The sequence below is a fragment of the Microtus oregoni genome, unplaced genomic scaffold, assembly GCF_018167655.1.
Source record: "Microtus oregoni isolate MIOR12 unplaced genomic scaffold, Mior012 000031F_ref0000149, whole genome shotgun sequence".
Taxonomy (NCBI): domain Eukaryota; kingdom Metazoa; phylum Chordata; class Mammalia; order Rodentia; family Cricetidae; genus Microtus; species Microtus oregoni.
Window position 1 is genome coordinate 28047709 of NW_024543090.1, and position 25167 is coordinate 28072875.

Consider the following 25167-nt stretch of genomic DNA (forward strand, 5'->3'; position numbering starts at 1 on the left):
TACGAATAAAATGACAGAAACACAAGTATTAAGACACATTTTGCACACCACACCCATTCACATGGTTTCTATTCAGCAAACTTAGTTGTTATGGTCTAGATATTTAACTTCCCTCACTGAGATTAATATTTTCTGAATTTGAGTTTTTATATATTTCATCAATTTAGAAAATTCCAATTCATTCACATTTCTTCAAATTCTACTTTCTCAAGGCCAATTAGATGTAGTTGCATTCTGGCCTTAGTAATTCTCTCTTTATAGAGTTCCTCACTTGTTACCCAAAAGAAACATTTGGTCTTTAATCTTGACAAAATATTAGTGTGTAGTCAGGTTGGTCTGGAATTTGCTATGTAGCAAGTCTGGCCTTAAATATGCCCCCCTGTTCTCTGTCCCCAGGTACTAGGGTTATTATGCCTGTATTATTTTCCCCTCTTTTTCTGGTTTTGTGCGACGGGGTCTCATGGTGCGTCCCTGGTTGATCTGGAACTTATTTTGTAGACCAGGCTGGCCCTGACCTTCCAGACCTGCCTATGCTAGGATTAAAGATGTGTTGCCATGTCTGGTGAGTATTTTCTTCCCTTCTACATATTTTTCAAGTTGCTAATATTTTTTAATAGTATCTTTTTCTTGGCTAATGTTTTATTATAATCCATTATTCTTTTTTTAATTGTTAGTCTAATAAAATCTCTATAGTTAGGAAATCATCTTAATAGATGATTCTACAATAGATATTCTACAATTTAGATTCAATATAAACTCCTAGAGAGCAGTATTTGTCACAGTGAAATTTTTACAAATTCCTTTTCCTAATGAAACAACTACTTTGTTTTGATTTTAAGACAAGGTCATACTATGTAGTTCAGGCTGGCCTCAAACTTGAGATCATCTGCCTCAATCTGTGGATTATTGAGGTTACAGCTCTGGGATTGTAGATGTGTACCAAAAATACTGTCCTTAATAACTTGTGGGTTTTTATTTTTCCCAGTTTTGCAAGACAGGGTTTCTCTGTATAGCAATCCTGGCTGTCCTAGAACTAGCTCTTGTAGACCAGGCTGGCCCTGAATTCAGAGATCCTCCTGCTGCTTCCAAGTGCTGGATTAAAGGAGTGCACCCAGACTTAATAACTTGATTTTTAACAACAGAACCAACTGTAAGTTACTCTCTATGGATTATAACTGTGTGAGCATCTATTTCTAGATACTCATTTGCTTTCACCCAAGCTAGCAGTCTTAGTTGTCATCTGGTTTTAGAAGATTTTACAAAAACCAAACAACACCAAAGATGGTTGGGAATGAATTCATTTAACTATTTTCTTTTTTTTTATAATTAAAAGATTTATTAATTATTGCCAGCAGGATAACAATCTCTGAGCCAAACTCGAATTGCCATGAGAAGAGGGGTGAGGGAGGACTTTTAAAGGTGAAGCCCACAAGAAGACCTTGAGTATCCGCACAAGCAAGCTTGTAATTCCTGACTTTTAGCAGACCACAGTTATCACAGGAGATTTGCATAAAGAGTGATGTGTTCGGTTCTTGAGGTAAACACATTTCCTTCAAGAGACTGGCAGATTACTTTCTGCTTTCCTGCAATTTCTGATTTCATAAAGGATATTTTATGTCATAGGATGTCAATTTTATGCTGTTTGGATAGAATGTGAAGTTCTTTTTGTTTATTTAATATTTTTTCATTTTACATATCAACCTCAGTTCCCTCTCTCACACCCCCACCTCTCTTCATTCTACCCTCCCCCCAATCCAGTCCTTAGAGAGGGCAAGGTCTCCTTTGGGATGTCAGCAAAATCTGACAGACCAAGTTGAGGCAGGACCAGGCCCTCCCCACTGCATCAAGGCTGAGCAAGGTATCCCACAATAGGGAATGAGCTCCAAAAGCCAGTTCATGATAAAGATAAGTCCTGGCCTCACTGCCAGCCCCCTCCCTAACAGACCAAGCCACATAACTGTCACTCACATTCAGTGACGGGGAGGGGCCTGGTCTTGCCTTTACCTGGTATGTCAAATTTTGTTGATACCCCAAGGGGAGGCCTTGCCCTCTCTAAGGAGTGGATGACCCAAGCTGATGGAAGCTCACAGACTATGAACTGACAGTTGGGGGACCTGTGTAGGACAGAACTAGAGCACATTCTATGCCACTCATATAGAAAATGAAGTTCTTTTTGTTTATTTAATTTTTTCCATTTTACATACCAACCCCAGTTCCCCCTCCCTCCCCTTCTCTTGCTTCCCCTCATCCCACTTAACTATTTTCAATTCAAACAGGAGGCCTTCCTTTTCTTCTGTGTAAAATTTCTGAGTGTTCTGCATGGAGGAGACTGAGGTCCGTTTTCTAAGGAAAACTGTTTTTAAAGCTTGATATAATTACCCATAAAACACTTATCACAACTTTTAAATGTTCATTAGTAAGTGCATGTTCCTGTCAATATGCTACTTAATTGAAATATACAAACCGGTAACAAAGCAGCTTTGGAATCTACTTCTGGAGATTCTTCTGTAGATGTTCTTCTATTGTTGCTTTCTGTTACAAGAAATTAAAAAGACATAGTTGAACAATTACACCTTTTTTCCCTTCCTTCCTTCCTTCCTTCCCTCCCTCCCTCCCTCCCTCCCTCCTTCCTTCCTTTTTAAAATTACAAGACAAGGTTTCTCTGTGCAGCCTTGGCTTTTCTAAACTCTGTAATCCAGATTGGCCTCAAACTTATAAAGTTCATAAAGTATACACTGGCTTCTGCCTCCCAAGTGCTGGAATTAAAAGTGTATGCCACCATTGTCCAGCTAAACAACTAAACTTTTAAGTATTCATAAAAAAGGAAAGTATTAATAAAACAAAGTGATTCTGAGAGTGTAACCTTCAAAAGCTGGTTTCTTATCTCCAACAAAGCCAAACCCAAGAGTTATAAGAGGCCCATAAATCCGCAAGCTATAAAACTTATTAAAAGAAAATTATTTAATTTATTGTGAAAACCTAGTAAGAAGCAAAACGTATTTTAAACACAAGCCCTCTCCTATTTTCAAACCATCCCTACCGACATCCAGGTTACTATTTTCTCGTGCATCTTTCTCAATAGTGTTTTGGTCAGTGTATGTATGTGTCATATAGCCCCTGGCACTTCACAAAAACAGCAGCATAAAACTTACTCTGAGGGTGCCTTTTTTTCTTTAAACGTTTAGAACCCATAATAAGATCCTATACCATAAAACCAAAAATAAAGTAATAGTTGAAAAAAAGGTAAAAAAAAAGTTGAAACATATTACAAAATGCATAGCAAAACTTTCTTTAAAAACCTGAAAGTAACAGGATATATGCTATTCTGAGAAATTTAGCTAAGTATCAAAGAATTTAGGATGCTGATTTAAATAAACTCATGGCATGATTATATTGGTGGGAAAGGGTGAAGACATGTGTATGTGTTCAATCTGGAAATGGTGGGAAAAGTTTAGTCTCCACTTAGTTAAGAAAGCTAAGAGCTAGGTACAGTAGCGTGTATAATCTCAGCTCTTGAGAGGTAGAGACAGGTGAATTGCTGTGTGTTTGAGGCTATCCTACCCTAGATCTATATAGTGAGTTCTAAGACAGCCAGGGCCACATAGAGAGAGCCTGCCACTAAATAAATAAAGAAATAAATAGCAAGCAAATTAAGAGATGTGACCTAAAAATGAAATAAGCCGATAGAGCAATATAATTGTGTTACTTTTAGAAACAATACACATGTTATCTAAAAAGTACTGACAGTTTCACCTTTTCCTTGATAATCACTTCTATTGTTTCTTTTATGGGCCTTATTTCCAGGACTATAATATAAAAATACAAACAGCTATAATTTCTATCTTAGTTCTCAATATGACATGGAATATGAGATTTGTGGTAAGATTTTACAGATAACTTTTATTGTAATTAAAGAACTCCATTCTTACATTACTATGTAAGTTTTATTCATGAGCAGATGGCTCAACTTTATCAAATGCCTTTTCTGTAGCTGTTGACATGATTTTTAGGTTTGAATTTGCTATCACTCACTATAGTAATTATGTATGATGTTGCCAAGCCAACCTGAACTCCTACAGTAATATATACTGCTGAACTCAGTGTACTGAAACAGATTAAAAGAAGTGATTGTGAGGGGACAAGGAAGCACTGATTTTAAAAGGAAAATGTCACAACTAATCAGCCTTTCAATTATAGGCATTTATATAAAAACAAAGTCAGGTATGGTAGTATGCACTTAGAGTACCAGTAACTAGGGATACTGAGGTAGGAAGACCACTTTAAGTTGGAAACAGCCTGGGCTACAGTGAAGACTGATCTCAAAAACAAGGCATGATGACACATCTGTAATCCCTGCAATAGGAGGCAGAGGTAGAAGAAGCAGGAATTCAAGGACACCCTGAGCTACACAGGGAGTTTGAGGGAGTTTTGATTTCCTGTCTTAAACAAACAAACAAGAAAAAATACTTAATATGGAAATATCACCATGACACAAGAAATGAAAAATTAGTAGTACAAAAGAACAATATGCTATCTATTGTATACATTATAGAAAATAGGAAAACATATATTGTTATAAAGGATTGCATAAGCATAAAGACTAGCAGACACACCCAACCTCTGATACTGTGATACAATGTAATCATTTACTAAGTTCATGCAGGGAAGGAGGAGAGGAGTAGGGGAAAGGGAAAGTGGATTGAGGGCACAGGATGGTAGAGATGGGGAAAGGACAGAGAAGGAGGGCAAGGAAAGAGATATCTTGATTGAAGGAGTCATTATGGGGCTAGCAAGAAACCTAGCACTGGAGAAATTTCCAGAAACCCACAGGATGACTCCAGCTAAGACCCTAAGCAATTGTAGAGAGGGTGTCCGAACTGGCCTCGCCCTGTAGTCAGAGTAATGACTTCCTTAAAAGTCATCACAGAACCTTCATCAAGCAAATGATGGAAGCAGATTTAGAGAACCACAGTGGAGCACTGGGCAGAGTCCAGTCCAAGAGAGGGAGAAGCGATAATATAAGCAAAGAGGTCAAGACCACGATGGGGACACCCACTGAAATAGTTTAACTGAACTAATGGGAGCTCACTGGAACCATCATAGGGCCAAATATGGGTGACAGTTGTATGGCTGGGGCAGACTGTGAGGTCACAGGCAGTGAGACCAGGATTTATCCTTACTGCTTATACTGGCTTTCTGGAATTCATTATCTTTGGAGGCTCAGCCTAGGGGAGGGCCTTGTCCTGCCTCAAAGCAATGTGCTAGATTTTGTTGACTTCTCATGGGAAACCTTACCCTCTCTGAGGAATGGAGGGGGGGGGGGTGGGGGGGGTAGGGGGGGAAGGTGAGGTATAGGGGTAGGAGATAGAGGGAGCAGGAAAGGAGAGGGAGTGGGAATTGGGATTGGTATGTAAAATGAGAAAAGTTTTTTCAAAAACTGATTTTAAAAAATTACATAATTAAGATTAATAAAATCAAAATGCTTATGCTTTACTAAGTCACTATTTTGTGTTGGACTAAATTTGTAGCTATCCATGAGTGAATATGACCTTCAGGCCACAAAATGGATATATTAGCTAAATGCAGACAAAAATAATAGTGGTTCCATGTATGGTTGGAAGAAGTAGTAATTTTTCAAACTGTATTTTAATATCACCAGAATTTAACCAAGTTGAACTACAAAAATAAATTTGTTGAAAAACTGATGCTATCTGTAAATGTTAAAAATTAGATGTAAAAGATCTTTGAATTTCATCTTTTCTTTTCTGACTAAATAATCATATATATCTATATCTATATCTCATATTCATATGTGTTTGTGTGTGAGAGAGAGAAAAATGTAAGAATTACATTACTCATTTCCAAGGTCACACTAACTATTGTTGACCAGGATTTTCATCTTTTGACTCACATACAATTTATTACTAACATACTTGGTAAATATATACTTAAAGCCAGGCGGTGATGGCACACGCCTTTAATCCCAGCACTCGGGAGGCAGAGGCAGGCAGATCTCTGTGAGTTCGAGACCAGCCTGGGCTACAAGAGCTAGTTCCAGGACAGGCTCCAAAGCTACAGAGAAACCCTGTCTCGAAAAACCAATATATATATATATATATACACACACACACACATACACTTAAAGCTTAGTCTTTTTGCTAAAAGAATTCATCAAAACACTCACCTTGTTCTGCATGAAGAGATGCAGAAGTCTTAAGACACTCACTATATCCAGCAGCACCCACATGTTTCAAAGTGTTTTCAGAAGGAGTATCATTCTGTATAGATTATATAGATATGTGAGTGTACATATAAGCATAAATATATATGCACATAAATTTTTAAAAACAATTGACCTTCAAGTCCATTGTCCTGCATAGAAATTCTTTTGATCTAACTCAATATGCTTTAATCTACTCAAGCATTAAAAGGTATATAACACAGATCTGGTTACATGAATGTGAATCTCAAAAACTATCTGAAAACTACCTACTCATCTGAATGAATCCTTTTAATACTAATACACATTCTCAAGATGTTTGGAAAAATATAGAAAACTGTGGGAACACTGAAAACAAAACCATTATTACTTTATAAAGGAAAAAGTATTGCCACATGGCTTGATACATACTGCTTTGTAGGAGCTATGTGTCAAACCTTAATTTCTCTTTGAATTTGTTCTGACACATGGGTACAATATTTCAGTGTCTCTGAAGCTTTCATTTTGTTTGTAATATTCATATATTAAAGGCTTGCTGCCTTTCTGGCCTAATAATTATTTTGCATTTTTATTAAAATTTTCTATGATTAGACTTTCTATATTTAGCTCTAAGATTCATCCACATTTATAAAAATCATGATGATATAGTCTTTTCAAATTTTTACCCAATTCTCCAATTTATACTAACAAAGCACTTCCTTTATTAACTTCAAATTCAGCCCTCCTACTAAATTGTTTTGTTCAAGGTCTACTTCAACAACAATGATATTTAATGAAATAGTTTTGTTTTAACTATTCTAGCTACAAAATATTTTAGTATCTAATAGTTACTTCACTTTGACTTTCTTCTTTCCAAACAAACTAATGAATCCCATTAAACAATTAGGGAGAGGCAGCACACCACTTTCTTTTTCAAGTTTTATTTTTATGAATGTCTGTCTGTGTGCATGTCATATACACATGCTGCACACAAAGGCCAGAAAAAAAACAAAACATGGGATCTCCTTGAGCTGACTGATGTAGGTTCCAGGACCCAAATTCATATCCTTTGGGAGAGCAGCAAGTGCTCCTAACCAATGAGTAATCTCTCTAGCCCCACACTGTTTACTTTATCAACTCTAAGAATATTACACAACCTTTAGAGTATTTCTGAACCTTGGTCACCAAAACATTACTGCTGCAAATTATTACCTCAAAAAAAACTAAGCATCTCTGGCTTTGATGCTGCACACTCTTCACAATATACAATATACTGGAAATATGATAAAAATATGCTAATTTAAAATAATTTCCAATAACAGCTTTCCTAAGACTTAAGAATATCCAGAGTACTTCATTTACCTAAAAAAATCCACTTCATTATCATGTATGATGTGCCAACTAAAATGCATCCAACCCACTTATCTAGCTTTCTTCTTCAAAATTATCATATGTAATGAAAATATTCAGAACTTTACAATTATGCCAACAGAACTAAAATGAATAGAAAATATTGTGCAAAGAAGCTGAATGTAATAGCACATGCCTACAATCCTGTTCTTGGAAACAAGAGGCAAGGCAGATAAGGATTTAGATTTAGACTGTCTCAGAAATCCCACAAAGATGTAAAATGGAGTGAGGAGGGACTGTGGATAAAGAACAGTGTCAGGACTGGAACACTAAACTTATGAGCACCTCCTTTAAAGGCTATGTGGATGCTAAGCTCACCTTCTGACTCCCACACACTAATGAGATGTTACTGGGTATTTAGGCACCTATGAATACCCTACGATCATGTTTCATATATCAACCTGCTGTTCTTTTGAAGCAAGAAAACCATACAACTATTTTCATACTTTAAGGCAAACAGAAGATAAATATAGAATCATCACTCTCAATATGCATATATTCACCAATTAAATTATGAGTTGACAGCACCTACCCACTAGATACTTACTATGTGCATCAAATTTTAGTACAATGCACCTGAGCCTGCCTTTTACATATGCCTGACAGCAATGACACAGTTAACTCTGGATCACATGAGTGATGACTCAGAGGGCATGTTAGTTATTATATCTCTGTATCTTTAGGAACAAATCCTGTTTCCTGTATTTGTTATTTGACCATTTCTAAAATGTAAGTTCTTTAAGGGACAGAACAGTTCAAACACTTCAAATAACTCATGGTGTTGTTCTTGAGGTGATGAGTAGCTATGGGCAATTTATGAAAGCAAAAGAAATACATCTTTTTGTTTTTTGCCATTTGTTCCATTCATTCATTAGATGTCATTGGAATTTATTTAATACTCTATCTATGTACATCATATATAGTCTTTTAACTTCTAGATTTCGAGTTCTTTGAAAGGAACGATCGTGTTCTAATAAACTTTGGGTCCTTGAAGAAAAGTTAAGCTCAGTAATAACTCCATAGAAAATGAACAGGGAAACGCCCCTTTTAAAAAACTGTTAAACATTTTAGTTAACAAAAATGCAAGCTAATTTGAACTTTTCATGTTTCTCTTTGAAGCCTAACAGTTTCAGGTATCTGGGGTAATCATATAATGATAACAGTTGCAGGTATCTGATAGTTTCAAGTGTATGATAATTATACTAATGACAATCTCTGCTAACCTACTTTTTACTAAAAAGTTTAGTTCTATTTAGAAGAAATGATCAAAAAAGTGAAAATACATTTAATTGTGCTGACATTTAAAAGTGTCACTTACGGATAACAGTTCTTTTATTCTGTTTGATGTTTCTTTAAACCTCTGTAAATCCATACTATCTCTGTGTCCTTAACAGGGGAAAAGGAAAAAAGGTTACAATGAAACTTTTTCTTCCCTATTAGATGAAGTAAAATCTTAGAAACAAATGATTTATATTAATCTTTTAAGTAGTTTTCAGGCTCTGTAAACTTTCCTTTAGCTCTTTTTATATGTCATACTGAAAATACCTACCAGGAAGATGTCCAACAGCAAACAATCTCCTATTGAGAACCCCACAAACAATCTAAGTCAACCTTAGAATTAGAAGGAGACATTTTACTCTTACTAATGAAATGCAAAATAGACTGAGCCAGGCTTAGTGGCAAACATCTGTATGGCAAACATCTGCACAAGGGGGGTAGAGGAAGGAGCAACAAGATATTCAAACAAATTTAAGGGAAACTTAGACTTGGTAAGATTGGGATAGATTTAATGCAGGAAATGTTATTTAATTAACCACATAAACTAATAATAAATACCAGTAATCTAATACCTAGATAACATGCCAGGTTGGCCTTAATATGGATATTCTACATGGTCTTATTAACAGATTCTCTAAATAATAATAACAGTGTCCATGACTAGGTAAATTTGTAGGTTGGGAAAAGCTAGAAAAACAGTTAAAGTCTAGAACAGAAAGTTAATGGACAAAGTCAGATAAGAAAGGCAAAAGGCCTCAGGTAGACCTTGTAATAGTATGATTATCACTCTAAGAGAGCAAAGTATTACAAAAAAAACTTCTTTAAATATTTTAATACTCTATCAGAAGACAATTAGAACACTATATTCTCCCATATTACAGAGTTCAGCTAGCCCTATGACATTTTCTCTCTTCAGCTGTTTATTCTCCTCTATATGGCATGCTGTTAATATTCAAATATGCTAGGTCTATATTACCACTTAACACATTTAAGCTTTCAGGTAATTGTCCAACTCCTCACATTCACACTTTATTTTACTACAGTCTAGCCCTCCATCCCTTTCCTGATCAAGTAATTTTCACAAATGTTATTAACATGATTACTGTCAAAAGAGTATTTTTTCCCCATTACTTTACTTATGCTATCACTATTATGTAAAAGACTTTTCTTTTGCAACAATCTTTTCTGGTGCAATAGTGGAATGAATGCTGTAGTACGAACTACTTTCTAATGGATCTCAGGCTTGTTCCACAACAGATCCATGCCTGACATTATAAACTCACGTCTGTTACTTTGCTAATTGTTCTAAATATCTGTGTGCACCCACCCATAGACCTGGGAGGCTCTCAACCATGGTCAGAGAAGCTTCTTTTAGGAGTGGGCGGCAGCCCATAATTGTTGAAGGAGCTGAGAACAAATGAGAACAAGTGAGTGCTAACCCTTAAACCCACTACTAGCCAATGCTCAGGGAAGTGTGTGGGAAAAAAAGGTGGAAAGAATTTAAAAGGTAGTTCCTTTGTGCTGGTTCTTTAATGCACAAGATATCCAATAAAAGTGAGAAAGGGGGCTAGAGAGATGGCTCAGCAATTAAGAACACTTGTTAGTCTTTTTTTTTTTTTTTTGGCTCCCCGTTGGGGAATTGAACCCCGGTCTCCCGCGCACTTGTTAGTCTTGAAGAGATCCAGGTTCAGTTCCCAACACCCACATAGTGGCTTACAACTCCACTTTCAAGGGAATTGATATCCTCTTCTGACCACTGTGGACAACAGGTACACCCATGGTACACAGACATTTGCAGGTAAAAACTCATACACATAAAGAAAAATCATCTATTTAGAAATATTCTCATCTTTACATATGTGATTGAGTAGACCACAAATACAGACATGTATTTGATTGGTTGGGTAACAAAAGTTGCTTTTAGGTGAACCATTTATTTTTCTGGTTTTATTAAAGTTTTTAATATGATTATAATGCCTACCGTATCACTGTTAAGTAATGAATGTATGTGCTGTCCCTCTAATCCTAACGTAATTACTTGTAGTATACAGTCACGTTCAACACTGTCTTGGTTGTATATGAAATTACACATTGGTCCTATTCATATTGGTGTCATAACCTCCCTTATACCGTTCTACTTTTACCCTAGAATCTACCACTCACAAATCACTCACACCCTAACAATTGACAAATCCAACTGAATATGCATTAAATTCAAATGACAGTTCCCAAATAAGTATATAATTAATGGCAACCTGTCTTATAGTACATTTTTATTAATTAGCTAATTACTTTTCTAAGGTAGTGTCTCTGACATCAAAAGCAACACTAATATGCAGCAATAGTTTGCCAAACTTACCCACGAATGCTCCAAATTCTATGTTATCTCCTTCTGCAGCTTTATAGAAAACAGGTTCTGGATCTTTGGTTGCAGATTCCAAGTGACTTTTGCAACTTGGCTGAGATGGAGTACTCACAGAAAATTTGGTTGGTGGGGATGACATATGTGGTGAACTATTAGGTGAACTGCCTAATTTCTGATTTTTATTAAATATTTTTAAGATTTCTACCCCATGTCGCCTCTGTCTTAATTCTGGGGGAGAAACAGCACTTGGGAATAAGGCACCACAGGAGGAACCAGCCTCTGGAATGTTGAATTCTTTTTTCTGGGGTATCACAGGCAAATCTTGACCAAATATGTTATACTGGGGGTCTTTTTCATCTTTCATAAAAATGTTACAAAGAAAAGGATTATTACTTTCACGATCACCTTGAGGAAGAGAGGAACTCAGTGTATTTACAATGCTATGCTTCTTCCACATAGGCCTTACAGGAACGTCATCAATAAGATTCTGGGTCAAGTGTTTGGAAATACTCAATTCCCGAGTGATCTCATTGTGAACTTTGCTAGCTTCTGAAGCTTTCTGGGCTGTAAGTGTTTTTAATGTATCTACTGTCAGGGCTGAGAGATCTTGCAGATGGCCAATTTGAGAATCTAAAGACTGTAATGATCTTTTTATGTAGTTGACACGATCTCCAACTTCTTTAATCTGAATGCACATCTGCTCCACTCTGCAGGGGGACAAAAGGGCATTTCAGATGTTAAAAATAATGTAGATGGGACAGGGCGATGGCTCATTAAAGACCGAAGTTTGAGCTCTGTAATCTGGTCAGGAGAAAACGTTGTCCTCTAATGTCTTCACTAAAGCCACAGCAAACATGCCCTCCACATGTCATGCATACACAGGGGCAATATATATATATATATATATATATATATATTTTTTTTTTTTTTCCTTGAGACAGGGTTTCTCTTTGTAGCCCTGACTGTCTTGGAACTCACTCTGTAGACCAGGCTGGCTTCAAACTCACAGAGATCTGCCTACCTCTGCCTCCCTAGGGTTGGGATTAAAAGTGCGCACCACCATTCCTGGCTTAAAACATAATACACACACACACACACACACACACACACACACACACACACACAATATTCTGTCTGTGTGTATGCCTGCTGGCCAGAAGAGGGCACTAGACCCCATTACAGATGGTTGTGAGCCACCATGTGGTTGCTGGGAATTGAACTCAGGACCTTTGGTAGAGCAGGCAATGCTCTTAACCTCTGAGCCATCTCTCCAGCCCCCAAAACACAAAGTTTTACAAACAAATTTTGTTCCATAGGCTATCTGAGTTCACTCCTTCAAAATGTATATAAAACTACATATACAAAGGATTACCATCAGTGTCATACACAAATACCACATGCTTCTAATATGAAACAAAAACATTGTAAAGAAACAAAAGCCTTAAGATAGTTATGAAAACATTACTTTTATCTTCTTGAAAAGTTAAAAATACCAACTCTTCTCTCCTTGTAACTACAGTCAAAAAACAAGAGCACTGAGGACCAGACTAAGAGGTATAAGCATTTCCTAGTAAGTGTGGGCATAAGCTTGACCCCTAGCATCACTAAAGAGCAAAGTAAGGGGCTAGACAGGTGGCTCAGTGGTTAAGAGCACTTGCTGGTCTTCCAGAGGAGTTGGGATTTGAATCCCTTCACCCTCTCAGTGGTTCATAACTATCTGGAACCCCAGTTCCAGGAGATCAATGCCTTCCTCTGACCTCCACATGAACACAAATGCACACGTGAACACACACACACACACACACACACACACACACACGTATATAAAACACTCATACACATAAAATAAAAGCTTGTAACAAGAGATCTACTGGGTTACATGTAGTAAATGTAAAGAACTAACCTGATTTCTCAATGCTTGTAATATAAAGTTTTTTACCTGATAAACTAAACTGAACAGAGAACATATATCAGCTAACAGGATTCATTTTAACATACAGTCAGTAATAATTAAAGAGATTATCTACCTGTCAAAAGTGACACGGATTCTCTCTTCACTCCCAGAATGGAATTTATCATCCTTTTCATCAAAATACATTTCAACACACTGCTCTTCAAAGTCATGGAGTTTCTTTTGATCTTCTTCTGTTAAGAAAAGTTCTAAGAAGAAGAAGACCAGAAAAAAATTAGAACACAATGAACACTACCCACCAGATTTCAGTTCGTGTCTTTCTCCTTCTACTTATTGTTTTTGTTTATTTGATAGACAACTATTTATTTAACAGACTGGGTCTCTCTATGTAGTCCTGGAACTCACACACATCCCCTTGCCTCTGCTTCTCAAATGCTGAGATTAAAGGCACGCAAACCATGCCCAAGTTTTAGATATTTTCTCTTTTTACTTTCTTCTTTAATACTATGTCGTTCCTATTTCTTGCTTAGTTCTCTGATCATGTGTCTTGTAGGAGAAATTTAAGAATTTTATGAGAAAGAAAACCACAGAAAATTTAAATATAATGACTTGTTGAAGGTTGTATGAAGATGTACTAATTTGGAAGAACAGGTTTCAAGAACAGGTAAAATGACATAGGTTATCATTTTTAACAAGAACTGAGGGGCCATTCCCCAAAAGAAGTTAAATATCATATTGACTTTTATGATCATATTGTTTTGCTATTGTTTAAATGATCAACAGTTTGTTCTAAGGCCAAATATGATTTACAATGGCCCAGAAACAGAGATTTAGATTACCCAAATTCCATGTTAAAACATGGAAGCAGTTTTATGAAGTTTTCATAGTAACAAAACAGAAAAAGTCATAAATCAAGGCATTTTTGAAATAGAAAAGACATCTTAGCTATGATGTGAATTTATCTGAATATACTTAAGCTTTTGATTGGTAGAAAGTTAAGGTGTTGCTAAAGTTAACATATTTTAAAATTTGTTTGTTTTTCTCTCAAGATAGGGTTTCTCTGTGTAACAGCCCTGGCTATTGGAACTTTCTCCGAAGATCAGGATAGTCTCGAACTCACAGAGATCTGTTTGTTTCTGCCTCCCTAGTGCCTGGATTAAAGGTATGTGCCATCAAAACCCAGCTGAAAAAAACTTTTTGTTCTTTGTATCTGATATAACATTTATGTGTGACATATTATAACTTGAAATAAGAATAATCAAAGATACTATTTGGGCTGGGTGGTCGTGGCACACGCCTTTAATCTCAGCACTCAGGAGGCAGGGACAGGCAGATCTCTGTGAATTCAAGGCTAGCCTCGTCCAAAGTTCCAAAACAGCTTCCAAAATACACCCTATCTCAAAGAAGAAAAAAATTATACTATTTGGCCTAATAAAGAGAAAGTAGCAGATGAGGAAAGTAGGCGCCCTAATCAACCAAAATATCTCCAACCCATGTCATCACACTCTTTACCCAGACTCAGGTGTTTTCCTGCTGTGTCTAGTTATTTGTACTTTATGAAACATTTGATGTTTGAAAGCACTTGTAATAATTTAGTAACTTTTAATTTTAGTTGTCTTCTGGCCAGTTTGATTTCATAGCTATCACTTTATGTGCTCACTCTAATTCTTAAAAAGACTGGTCTTTAATATTCAAATTATCATAGTTCTTATTTGCAGATACTCAAACTGTACCTAAAATTGCTTTGAGACAAATTTAGAATTTTCACAATAACTAATCTAATAGCTTATCTCTAAAATCAATATTTAGCATTCAAGTATAATACTGAGAAGCAAAAAAAAAAAACACATTTTCCTTAATTTATTTTACTTACTTGGTCCATCAGAAGTCTTATCTTTCTTTCTTCTTTTACATACACAGCAAAACAGGGAAACTATATGGCTGAGAATGATAAGTGGAGGAGGCAGAACTGGTTTCTCATGATAAGCCATAATAAAATGATAACGCTGATACTTCCATACAATATTGGAAATTGCCTTCACTTGTAAATATACATTACTAGAATGAACAAAAATAAAGCAGTTATATTCTGAAATATTAATACTAAATATTTCACCTTAATTCTGTACTACAAACTTTAGTATACTTTCATTCAAAAAATGAGAAACCCTGTCTAGAAAAACCAAAAAAAAAAAAAAAACAAAAAACTATAAATAACATAAAGGTTGATATTGTTGAGGACCTTAATAATAACCTTAGAAAAATGGGCAGGAAGGGAATGGCTTGAGGCTTTTACAAAACTATATGTAATGGATAAAACAGTCTTTAACCTTAGCACTTGGGAGAGAGAAGCAGACAGATAACTGTGAGTTTGAGGCCAGCCTGGTTTACATAGCTAGGGACACAGCCTTATTTTGATTTAAAGTCAAACAGCCCTAGAAGTACATATCCTCAACAGTTCTGAACATTTAGAAAGGAAAAAAAAATTCAAGAAAACGTTTAGCGGGCTGGAGAGATGGCTCAGAGGGTAAGAGCATTGCCTGCTCTTCCAAAGGTCCTGAGTTCAATTCCCGGCAACCACATGGTGGCTCATAACCATCTGTAATGATGCCCTCTTCTGGCCTGCAGTCATATACACAGACAGAATATTGTATTGAATAATAAATATTTTTTTTTTAAAAGAAAAACGTTTAGCAGCAAAAAAATGATAATCTGATGGAGCAGTTTAATATACTGGCATGAAATATGGTCTAGATCATGGAGAATGACATAGTCATTAAAAACTGCTTAAACATAAAACTGCCAAGCATGGTGATGCAGAGGGAGGTGGATCTACACGCAGGGCAACCTGGTCTACAAAGATAGTTCTAGGACAACCAGAACTGTCTCAAGAAATACGTGCACATTTACACACACACACAGAGTAAGATTATTTTGAGAACCACAATTTCTATATTCTCAAAAATGTTATATGAAGCCGGGCGGTGGTGGCGCATGCCTTTAATCCCAGCACTGGGGAGGCAGAGGCAGGCGGATCTCTGTGAGTTCGAGGCCAGCCTGGTCTACAAGAGCTAGTTCCAGGACAGGAACCAAAAAGCTACGGAGAAACCCTGTCTTGAAAATAAAAAAAAAAATGTTATATGAATATAACCTAAATATCAAGTATAATTACTGTTAAGTTCTGTGTTTTTCTGCAATTCTCTAGCAACCCAAGAAAAATCTGAGATAAAGATCAAAAATTTTAAAACATTTTTTTCCTATGTGTGTCATGTGCACAGGTCTCCTCACCATGTAGGTCCTGGGGACTTGTTAATAAGCACCTTTATCAGCTCATCTCACCAGTCTTTTGACCCTTTCTTTAAAAGTAAGGTAGAGATTGGGACTGGAGAGATGGTTCAGAGGTTAAGAGCACTGGATGTTCTTACAGGGCGGGGTCTTGAATTCAATTCCCAGCAACCACATGATGGCTCACAACCATCTATAATGAGATCTGGTACCTTCTTGTGGAATATATGAAAACATACAGGCAGAACTGTATACATAATAAATAAATCTTTTAAAAAATGGGGAGGGGCTAGAGAGACAACTAAGCCATTAACTATACTGGCTATTTTTTCACAGAGTTTGGTTCCCAAGGTCCACATGGAAGCTCACAACAGTTTGTTAACTGCTTGAATGTCGTATAGACATACATGCAAGCAAAAACATACCTAAACACAGAAAATAAAAATTAAATTTAAACTAGAGAATGATCAACAAACACACCAATATCTACCTCCACCCTCCATATCATACACATCCTTATGCACATATGCATGTGAAGGAGTACAGATATAAAACACAAATACACACACGGATTTTATGTTGAAAATAATAAAACCTCTAATTTCCTCTAATTTGAAAAATCAAGTCTTATTTATCCAAAATATTTTAATACTTTAAGTATCAATAAAACTTAGATTTTAAAACTCAGTATCTCATTCAAAATGAGAACTCTGTATCAAATAAATAAATAAATAAAATTCTTACTTGAAAAATGCGATAAGAAGATTAACCATAATGATATACTGTACAAAGAGGTAGACTGCCTGAAGAAATGGAGTCAGCCATGTGCCAGGACCACAGATTTCCTTGACAGTGGAATCATTTGCACACACTTTGGGAAGAGAGAAAAGAATTTTAAACATAATAGTTCGGTGTTCCAGGTTTTTGTCTCAACAGAAAAATTTGAGCATCTGCAAATCTGCTTAAGAGTTAAAAGACAGCCGGGCGATGGTGGCGCACGCCTTTAATCCCAGCACTCGGGAGGCAGAGGCAGGCGGATCTCTGTGAGTTGGAGGCCAGCCTGGTCTACAAGAGATAGTTCCAGGACAGGCTCCAAAGCCACAAAGAAACCCTGTCTCGAAAAACCAAAAAAAAAAAAAAAAAAAAAAAAAAAAAAAAAAAAAGAGTTAAAAGACAAGGACCTTTGACAGGCCGCACTGGAGCCTGCTTTACAAGGACTCCAACACTGAGGGCTGTGGGGCTTCGGTTCTGCCATACTACTGAACTATACATAAGCAAGGGTTAGTGCATGTTCATCTATCTGAAGACAGATTTAGACTGAGGGTAAACATAGATAAAACCCCTAGATACAGTGTATAGCATTTATATAAGAAAAATATCTGAACTTAAAAAGAATAAGACAGATTCACAGTAAACTAAGTTATAGATTTCATTATGTCTCCAAAGAGTACTAAAATGCATTTTAAATATAAAAATTACTAGATTTGGGGTCTGGAGAGATAGCTAAATGATTAAAAGTGAGGATCTGAGTTCAGTACAACACCTACGTTGGGTGAGTCAGAACCACCTGTAACTGCAGCTTCAGATAGATTCCATGCTTCTGGCTTTCACAGGCACCTGCAATTAGGTGCATATACCCACACACAGGCAAACAAATATACATATAATCAAAAATAAATATATGTATTTTTAAATTTTGTTTTGTTTTCCGAGGCAGGGTTTCTCTAGGGCTGTCCTGGAACTCACTCTGTTAAACAGGCTGGCCTCGAACTCAGAGTTCCACCTGCCCCTACCTCTCACGTGCTGGCATTAAAGGCGTGTGCCACCACTGCATGGTTTATAAATATATATTTTTAAATGACTAGATTTGAATTCCTTGTTTCTATTATCCATACATGAAATACTTTTGAAGCTAGGTCAAGCAAGGTGGGGCATAGTTTTAACATCCACCACAATTACAAGGAATAGCACAAGATTTATTTGGGTAGGAGGGATGAAAACCATTATGAATGAGAAACAATTCTATATAATTATAGTATACTTACAGCTAGTAGTTAGCCACTATTTTAAAATGTATATATTACTGAAGTTCTGATTATTACTATGTAGACGAGGCTTGCCTTAAAATCACAGACATCCTCCTGTCTCTGCACCCCAAGTGTTGGGATTAAAGGTGTATGACACTTTGCCCAGGATGTCTATGTTTTATAAGATTCATATAAGAAGACACCATTAGAAAAATAGCAGGCAACAAAACCCTGAAAAATGACACTGAATGAGAAGCCATTAAATAAAATTGACAGGTATATAAAACATCACTATCCAAGTGTGAGGCAAGGAAGAGGGAGAGAGAGAACACATACAGTGTACTCTACAGCTCAGATGCAGAGGGCAGTACACCCCTGAAAGTTGCTGCCAATCAGTCAAACTAAAAATTTACCTCACAGAAATGGGCAACAGACGTAATGCTTTTTAACTAAGATTGGGTTGAACAGAGAGAGTTACTTCATTTACCAGTTTATTCAGGTTTTCAAAATTTTGATATAAACTTGAAAAAAATCAGTTATCGCCTTAAAAGGTTGTCATCATGTAAGCTTTTCAGTTTTCACATAGGACCATTACTTCTGTCAGTGACCTCCCTGGCTTTGTCTAGGATAATAATGGTACCCTCATCCATTACCTGAGAGGTATCTTTCCAAGCGATAAGAATTTAGGACAGACTTTTATTACACATTTTGTTTTTTCTGCGGTTAATGCATTGTGCAGGACATTTAAGTTTGACTGGAAAGCATACAATAATTTAGAATGTAAGTCTAACTTTACAAGATAACCAAAAAAACATTAAATTCTTACCATCAATTTCATATGCATACACTTCACCAAAAATCATCCAGTATGGATGAAAAACTATATCTTTAGCAAGAGACCAAGACGGTTCTTCATGAGGATAAAGTATTGCCTTTCTGGGAACACCAAAACTAAGTAATACAAGAGCCATTATCACTACAATGTAGAACATATTGGCGACCTGTTTTAAAAAAAGGGGGAGAGGGGATACTATTAAGACATAAGAGAATTTAAGTCCTGTAACAAATTTTCATCCTAAAAGGTATTTCTAATGTTGTAATTGATAGTAGAATATTTGAGCTTCCATTTACTGCTGATAATAGCATTCAGAAAAATGTTATCACTACATAAACCTTATGAAGGAGATTGTATTTAAAAATGATTAGTGATGCTAAGCAAATACAGGCATCTTTGACTCTATAATAAACTATCAGTAGTTCAAAATATAGCCTATCTAATAAAGACATAAAAAACTATAGTTACATGGGCAAATTTGGAGGCTTAATTTCAGTAAATGCAACTCTTAAGGCTTGTCAACTAACAATGAAATGAAGACTTTCCCCCACTTTGCCTCATACATCTGTATTTTGCTCACATCATAGAACCTGGGACTAGAGACATATACCACAAAGCAAATCTTCAATATAAAGAAATGTAAAGACCCTTGTGAGTACAGCACAGATAAGAAAGAGATCAAGAACATGCAAGATAAAGTTTAAAGGGGAAGAATGGAGATACAACCTTTGGAGGAAGCAAGACAAAAGCTAACAGGATTATTATTATTATTTCTTATAGCTCAATATGATCTCAAAATTAAAGAAAAATGACAGGAGCAAAAAAGTAGAAAAGGAGGAAGGGACAGGGATGTAAAGAAGAGAGTGAAGTAAGGGAGAGAAAGAAGAGAAGAAAGAAGGGAAGAAGAAAAGGTTAGTGTCAACGAGACACCCTATCACAGGGAATAAGATGAAGGGTAACAGAAAACAACCAATGTCATCTTCTGTCCACCACATATATATATAAACACCCTCAGACACACCCACATACATCACAAACACACTCCACATTAACACACACATTGATGAATATCCTTAAGGAATGGGAGATTAAGAGTATGAGGCAAACAAACCTAACTAACAGATATTTGTGGGTCCAGGTAAAGCTATATTAAAATATTTTTATAATTTTAAAGAAACAATTCATGCATTTCAGCAGATATTTCAACTTACCATTTTTCCAATCATCATTACATAAGGTCCCGCCTGTTGATTTACAGCTAGAAAATCTAGCAAACGCACATACCAAAATATTATATTAAGACAGTAAATTAATCTTCCAGCCACAAAAACATGATTATCATATGCATTCATAAAGTTCCATTTTGCTCCAAATCTTAGTCCAAATCCAATGAAGAAAGAAATTATGGCAATTGTGTCACTGACATTGAAGTAGTCACTAAACCACACTTTGATCTTCTGGCTGATTTTCCCAGCTTCAGACATAAAGACCTAAAGGTTTAACAAGAAAAAAAGGTGACTCAAATCCTTTCAATTAAAACATATATAGAATCCAACTATAACACCACAGAAGAATTTTAGCTATATTTTGGTTTCAAGGTATCTGAGATCTTGTATCTGAAGATGTATTTAATAATAAAATAAAAGGTTAATAGATGAAAGATTCCTTTTGGAGGCAGGCATGGTGACAAAACCATTTAATCCCAGAACATATAAGGCAGAGACAGGCAGAACTATATAGTGAGAGCCTGTCACAAAACCCAAAACCACACAAACAGAAACAACTTCTTATAAATTACTTGCTCAGCAAGTTGATGTAAGTAGGAAGTTGGGATGAGAAATGCTTTTCAAATGTTTTATTCAAATCAAAACAGTATTTGCCTATACAGGCAACACATTCCAAAACTGCCTTATTTGCAGAAGGTAAATAATTCAATGATTGAAGTAGTTGTAAATATCTAACTTATTAAAAATCTACTACAAGTAATTAAAAGCATTACCTTTTGAGTAATATATTCAAAGCTACAAAATAAAAGTGTTTCCCAATAGTAATGCCTGCTTTTGCTTTCCTCGCAAGCAATTTCCCTTCCCACAAAAGGCAGATACAATTAGTGCCATTCTCACAAATACATGCAAAAATGCTATGAATTCCTTACCATTAAACAAATTAATTTCAGCCATGATGACAATAAATTTCAAAAACACATGGACTGCCATCATTAGGTATTTTAATAAGCTTCTGTAGTAGCAAAAAGGAGGGAAATACTATGCCTAATTACTTATACAAAACTATTTCCAAGTATACAGCAACTAGTTTAAATAGAAAATACTCAGGCAGGCACGTAGTACATATTCATACACGCAAACAAAACACAACACAAAAGAGTCTTTTAGGCTGGAGAGATGGCTGTGTGAAGAACACTGGTTACTCTTCCAGAGGACCTAGGTTTGAATGTCAGCACCTACATGGCAGCTCATAACTCATCTAGGAGATCTGATGCCCTTTGCTGGCTTCAGTTGGCACCAAACACACAGATACACACACAAGCACAGTTAAAACATTCATAAACATAAAATGAAATAAATACCTGGGTGGTGGCAGCACCTGACTTTAATCCCAGCACTTGGGAGACAAAGGATGGCAGAACTCTGTGAGTTTGAGTCAAGCCTGGTCTAAAGAGAGTTCCAGGACAGGCTCCGAAGTTACACAGAGAAGCCCAGTCTCAAAAAACAAAAACAAGCCGGGCGGTGGTGGCGCACGCCTTTAATCCCAGCACTCGGGAGGCAGACGGATCTCTGTGAGTTCGAGGCCAGCCTGGTCTACAAGAGCTAGTTCCAGGACAGGCTCCAAAACCACAGAGAAACCCTGTCTCGAAAAATCAAAAAAAAAAAAAAAAAACTAAACTAAATAAACTAAATGTTTATTTTATTTTTGAAACAGGGTTTCGAGCAGCCCAGACAGGTCCTCAGATTCACTGTATAGCAGAAGATGATCCTGAACTCCTAAACCACTAAGCCTGCCTCCCAGTGCTGGGATTATAGATGTATACTCCCCATCCCCTAAGATTTTTTTTGTTTTTGTTTAAGGAAAGAAAAAATTTTTTCCCTTCTCAAAATTATGATGTTATAAAATTGCCAATTTTAAAGTAGAAAAGTAAGAGACACAAATAAATCCTACTGGTGACTGGGAGTAACACAGGGCACTCCAGGAGGTATACAGCCTGAGTGCTAAATGGAAACCGACCTTTAATTTACCTGACTACCACCATGCACATTTATTACTTCTGAAGAATGTCAGCGATCATGTGAAACTTGAGGAAGTAAGATAAAAATAAAATTTATGTTTTGATTTTGAGAAAAATTATTATATCTGTTAATTGTAGAAAAGTGAACATAAGTTCCTAATAACCATTTCGTTTTGCTTTCCTGAGAGAGGGTTTCTCTGTGTAGCCCTGGCTGTCCTGGAACTTGCTCTGTAGGCCAGACTAGCCTTGAATTCAGAGATCCGTCTGCCTCTGCCTTCAGAGTGCTGGGATTAAAGGTGTGTGCCAACACTGCTCTGCTTAAGCATTTTTTTAAAGATCATGGTTTTCAGAATGGCAAAATAAACAAGCTCTAGACTTCCACGTATCACTGAAATTACAAGAACATACCCATAAGCACAACAAAATTAAAGAATCCTGCATGCATGTATAACATACAGTTACTGGAAAGAAAAATTAGACATACCTCACGGACTTTCTCAATAGCATAGGTAAAAATATAAGCGATAACAATCCATTCTTGAACTGAAGGTAACTGTTCCATTTGTACAAGAACTACAAATGTATAAAGCATCAGAAATCCTAAGTATGCCAACTAATAAAAAAGAAATAAAAGTTATATGAATAAAATTAATCACAAAACAGAACATTATGGACATATTTCTGTATACACAAAATCTAATTTGAGTTATGGTAGACTAGGGAACTATAAAGGCAAATATTCATGTGGCAACATGGGCTGGCTGTTTTAAGCAGCCACTAAAATGAATGCAAATGTTAGCAATTCTCATTAATTCAGTGGGACAGAATTAGGGGATCAGAAAATAGAGGTTTGCATTATCTGCATCTAGAAGGAACAAGAAATCTTCATAAAAAGAAATCTAATAAATTAATCTCAGGGTAATAAAGCATGAGTATGAGTGAAAAAGCAATTAACTATAAAATATTCGTCATAACACAAAATCATTTGTCAACTTTGGCAACTGTCTAGTACTGATGAAAGTGAACACCATTACTTTGTTTTCCTGGGAGGGGAGGTATGGTGGCACATGTCACCATAAACAAGCATCAGAAATTTCTAAGTGCAGCACTTGTGAGGTAGAGGCAAGAAAGAGGATCAAGAACTCAACGCCAGCCTTGCTTATGTATCCAGTTCAAGATCAGTTTGACTACATGAATCTCTGTTTCAAATAAACCAAAATTATCTTCTCAGACAAATGTGTTCTTCCCTAGAAGATGCCCCCAACAAGACATCCCACTAGATGTTCTAGAGAACCAACAATGAGTAAAAACTACATTTCAACATAAAGATACATACTTTTATGAACTTATGCTTTTGTCACTAAATTTTCCCCACAGATTAAGAGAAGGGCCAATGCAGAACAATGGAGCACATGACTATAGCAATGGTCATTGTAAATAAAGTCTGGATTGCTCTCTTCCTTCCTTCCATTTTAAAGTAGCAGACTTATTTATAAACATTTCTGAATGCTATCTGCACAACCACAAAACACAAATTTATCATTTTCAGTTGACCTTTTAGCACTATTTTTGTTTATTATGATTGTGTTAGATGCGCGCGCGTGTGTGTGTGTGTGTGTGTGTGTGTGTGTGTGAGAGAGAGAGAGAGAGAGAGCGCGCGCACATGTGGAAATTAGAAGACAACACTGTAGATTTGGTTCTCTCCTACCTTTACAGTCATGTTGCCAGCTGTCAGCATTACTTTAGATTTTCCCTATCTCTACCAAGTACTGGGGGTTGAATGTAGGATCCCACACATGTTAAGCATATACCCCTACTATTGGGCTATATTCACAACTTTAATATTAATAGAAATTTATATTTGTTACCTTCTGTTTGCCTTTTGAAGACTGTACTGAAATTCTCTATGTAGAGCAGGCTGGCCTTGAATTCCCAGGGATCCACCTGCTGGGATTAAAGGCATGTGCCACCACAACTGGCTTATATTTGTTACCTTTTAGAAAGGCATATGCTTATTACATTATTTAATAAAATTAGAACTAAAATTTGTTAGTGCTTATTATTCTAAACATCAGTAGCTTAGTTGAAGTATGCCAATGTAATGCTCTTTTAATAAGGAATGCATTTTCAATTACCTAAATTATACGAAAATTAATATGGATTCCAGATTTAAAATTCTCTAAGAAGCATCTTTTGTGGTGCATGCCTTTAATTGCAGCACTTGGGAGACAGGCGGATATATCTGAGTTCGAGGCCAGACCTGGTCTAAATAATAAGTTCCAGGACAGTCAGAGCTACACAAAGAAAACCTATCTCAGAAACAAAAAAAAAACCCCACAAAAACAACAACAACAAAAAACTATGCTTTTCAGAACTAAAAAACAAAAAAAACCCATTAAACCAAATCATGAACATAACAATTCAAAAACATACCGTGTTAAACCAGAACTTTACAATTGGTGCATGATAAAAGGCATAAAACTTTCGTGTGATTGGAAGCTTTTTTGATTTAATATGCATCTCCATTTCATTCTTTCCTTCACTGCTGTCCAAAATCCTTACTTCTTTAAATACTTCCTAAAATTAAAAATATATATTTGGTATCTATTTAC

The 25167-nt window shown here is 36.1% G+C and overlaps 1 protein-coding gene across 3 annotated transcripts in view; it reads right to left on the minus strand.

Annotated features, from left to right (window-relative positions):
- Nucleotides 1-25167, minus strand: part of Trpm7 (transient receptor potential cation channel subfamily M member 7) — an 89408-nt gene that overhangs the window by 13205 nt on the left and 51036 nt on the right. For all 3 annotated transcript variants that reach the window (XM_041679288.1, XM_041679287.1, XM_041679289.1), the window contains 11 exons: nucleotides 24989-25132; nucleotides 23040-23168; nucleotides 20523-20801; nucleotides 19303-19477; nucleotides 17194-17320; nucleotides 15038-15222; nucleotides 13280-13412; nucleotides 11247-11959; nucleotides 8928-8995; nucleotides 6185-6278; nucleotides 2465-2532 (listed from right to left, as the gene is read on the minus strand). In XM_041679288.1, coding sequence (XP_041535222.1) covers nucleotides 2465-2532; nucleotides 6185-6278; nucleotides 8928-8995; nucleotides 11247-11959; nucleotides 13280-13412; nucleotides 15038-15222; nucleotides 17194-17320; nucleotides 19303-19477; nucleotides 20523-20801; nucleotides 23040-23168; nucleotides 24989-25132 — 2115 coding nt within the window. The remainder of the gene's footprint in view (nucleotides 1-2464; nucleotides 2533-6184; nucleotides 6279-8927; nucleotides 8996-11246; nucleotides 11960-13279; nucleotides 13413-15037; nucleotides 15223-17193; nucleotides 17321-19302; nucleotides 19478-20522; nucleotides 20802-23039; nucleotides 23169-24988; nucleotides 25133-25167) is intronic.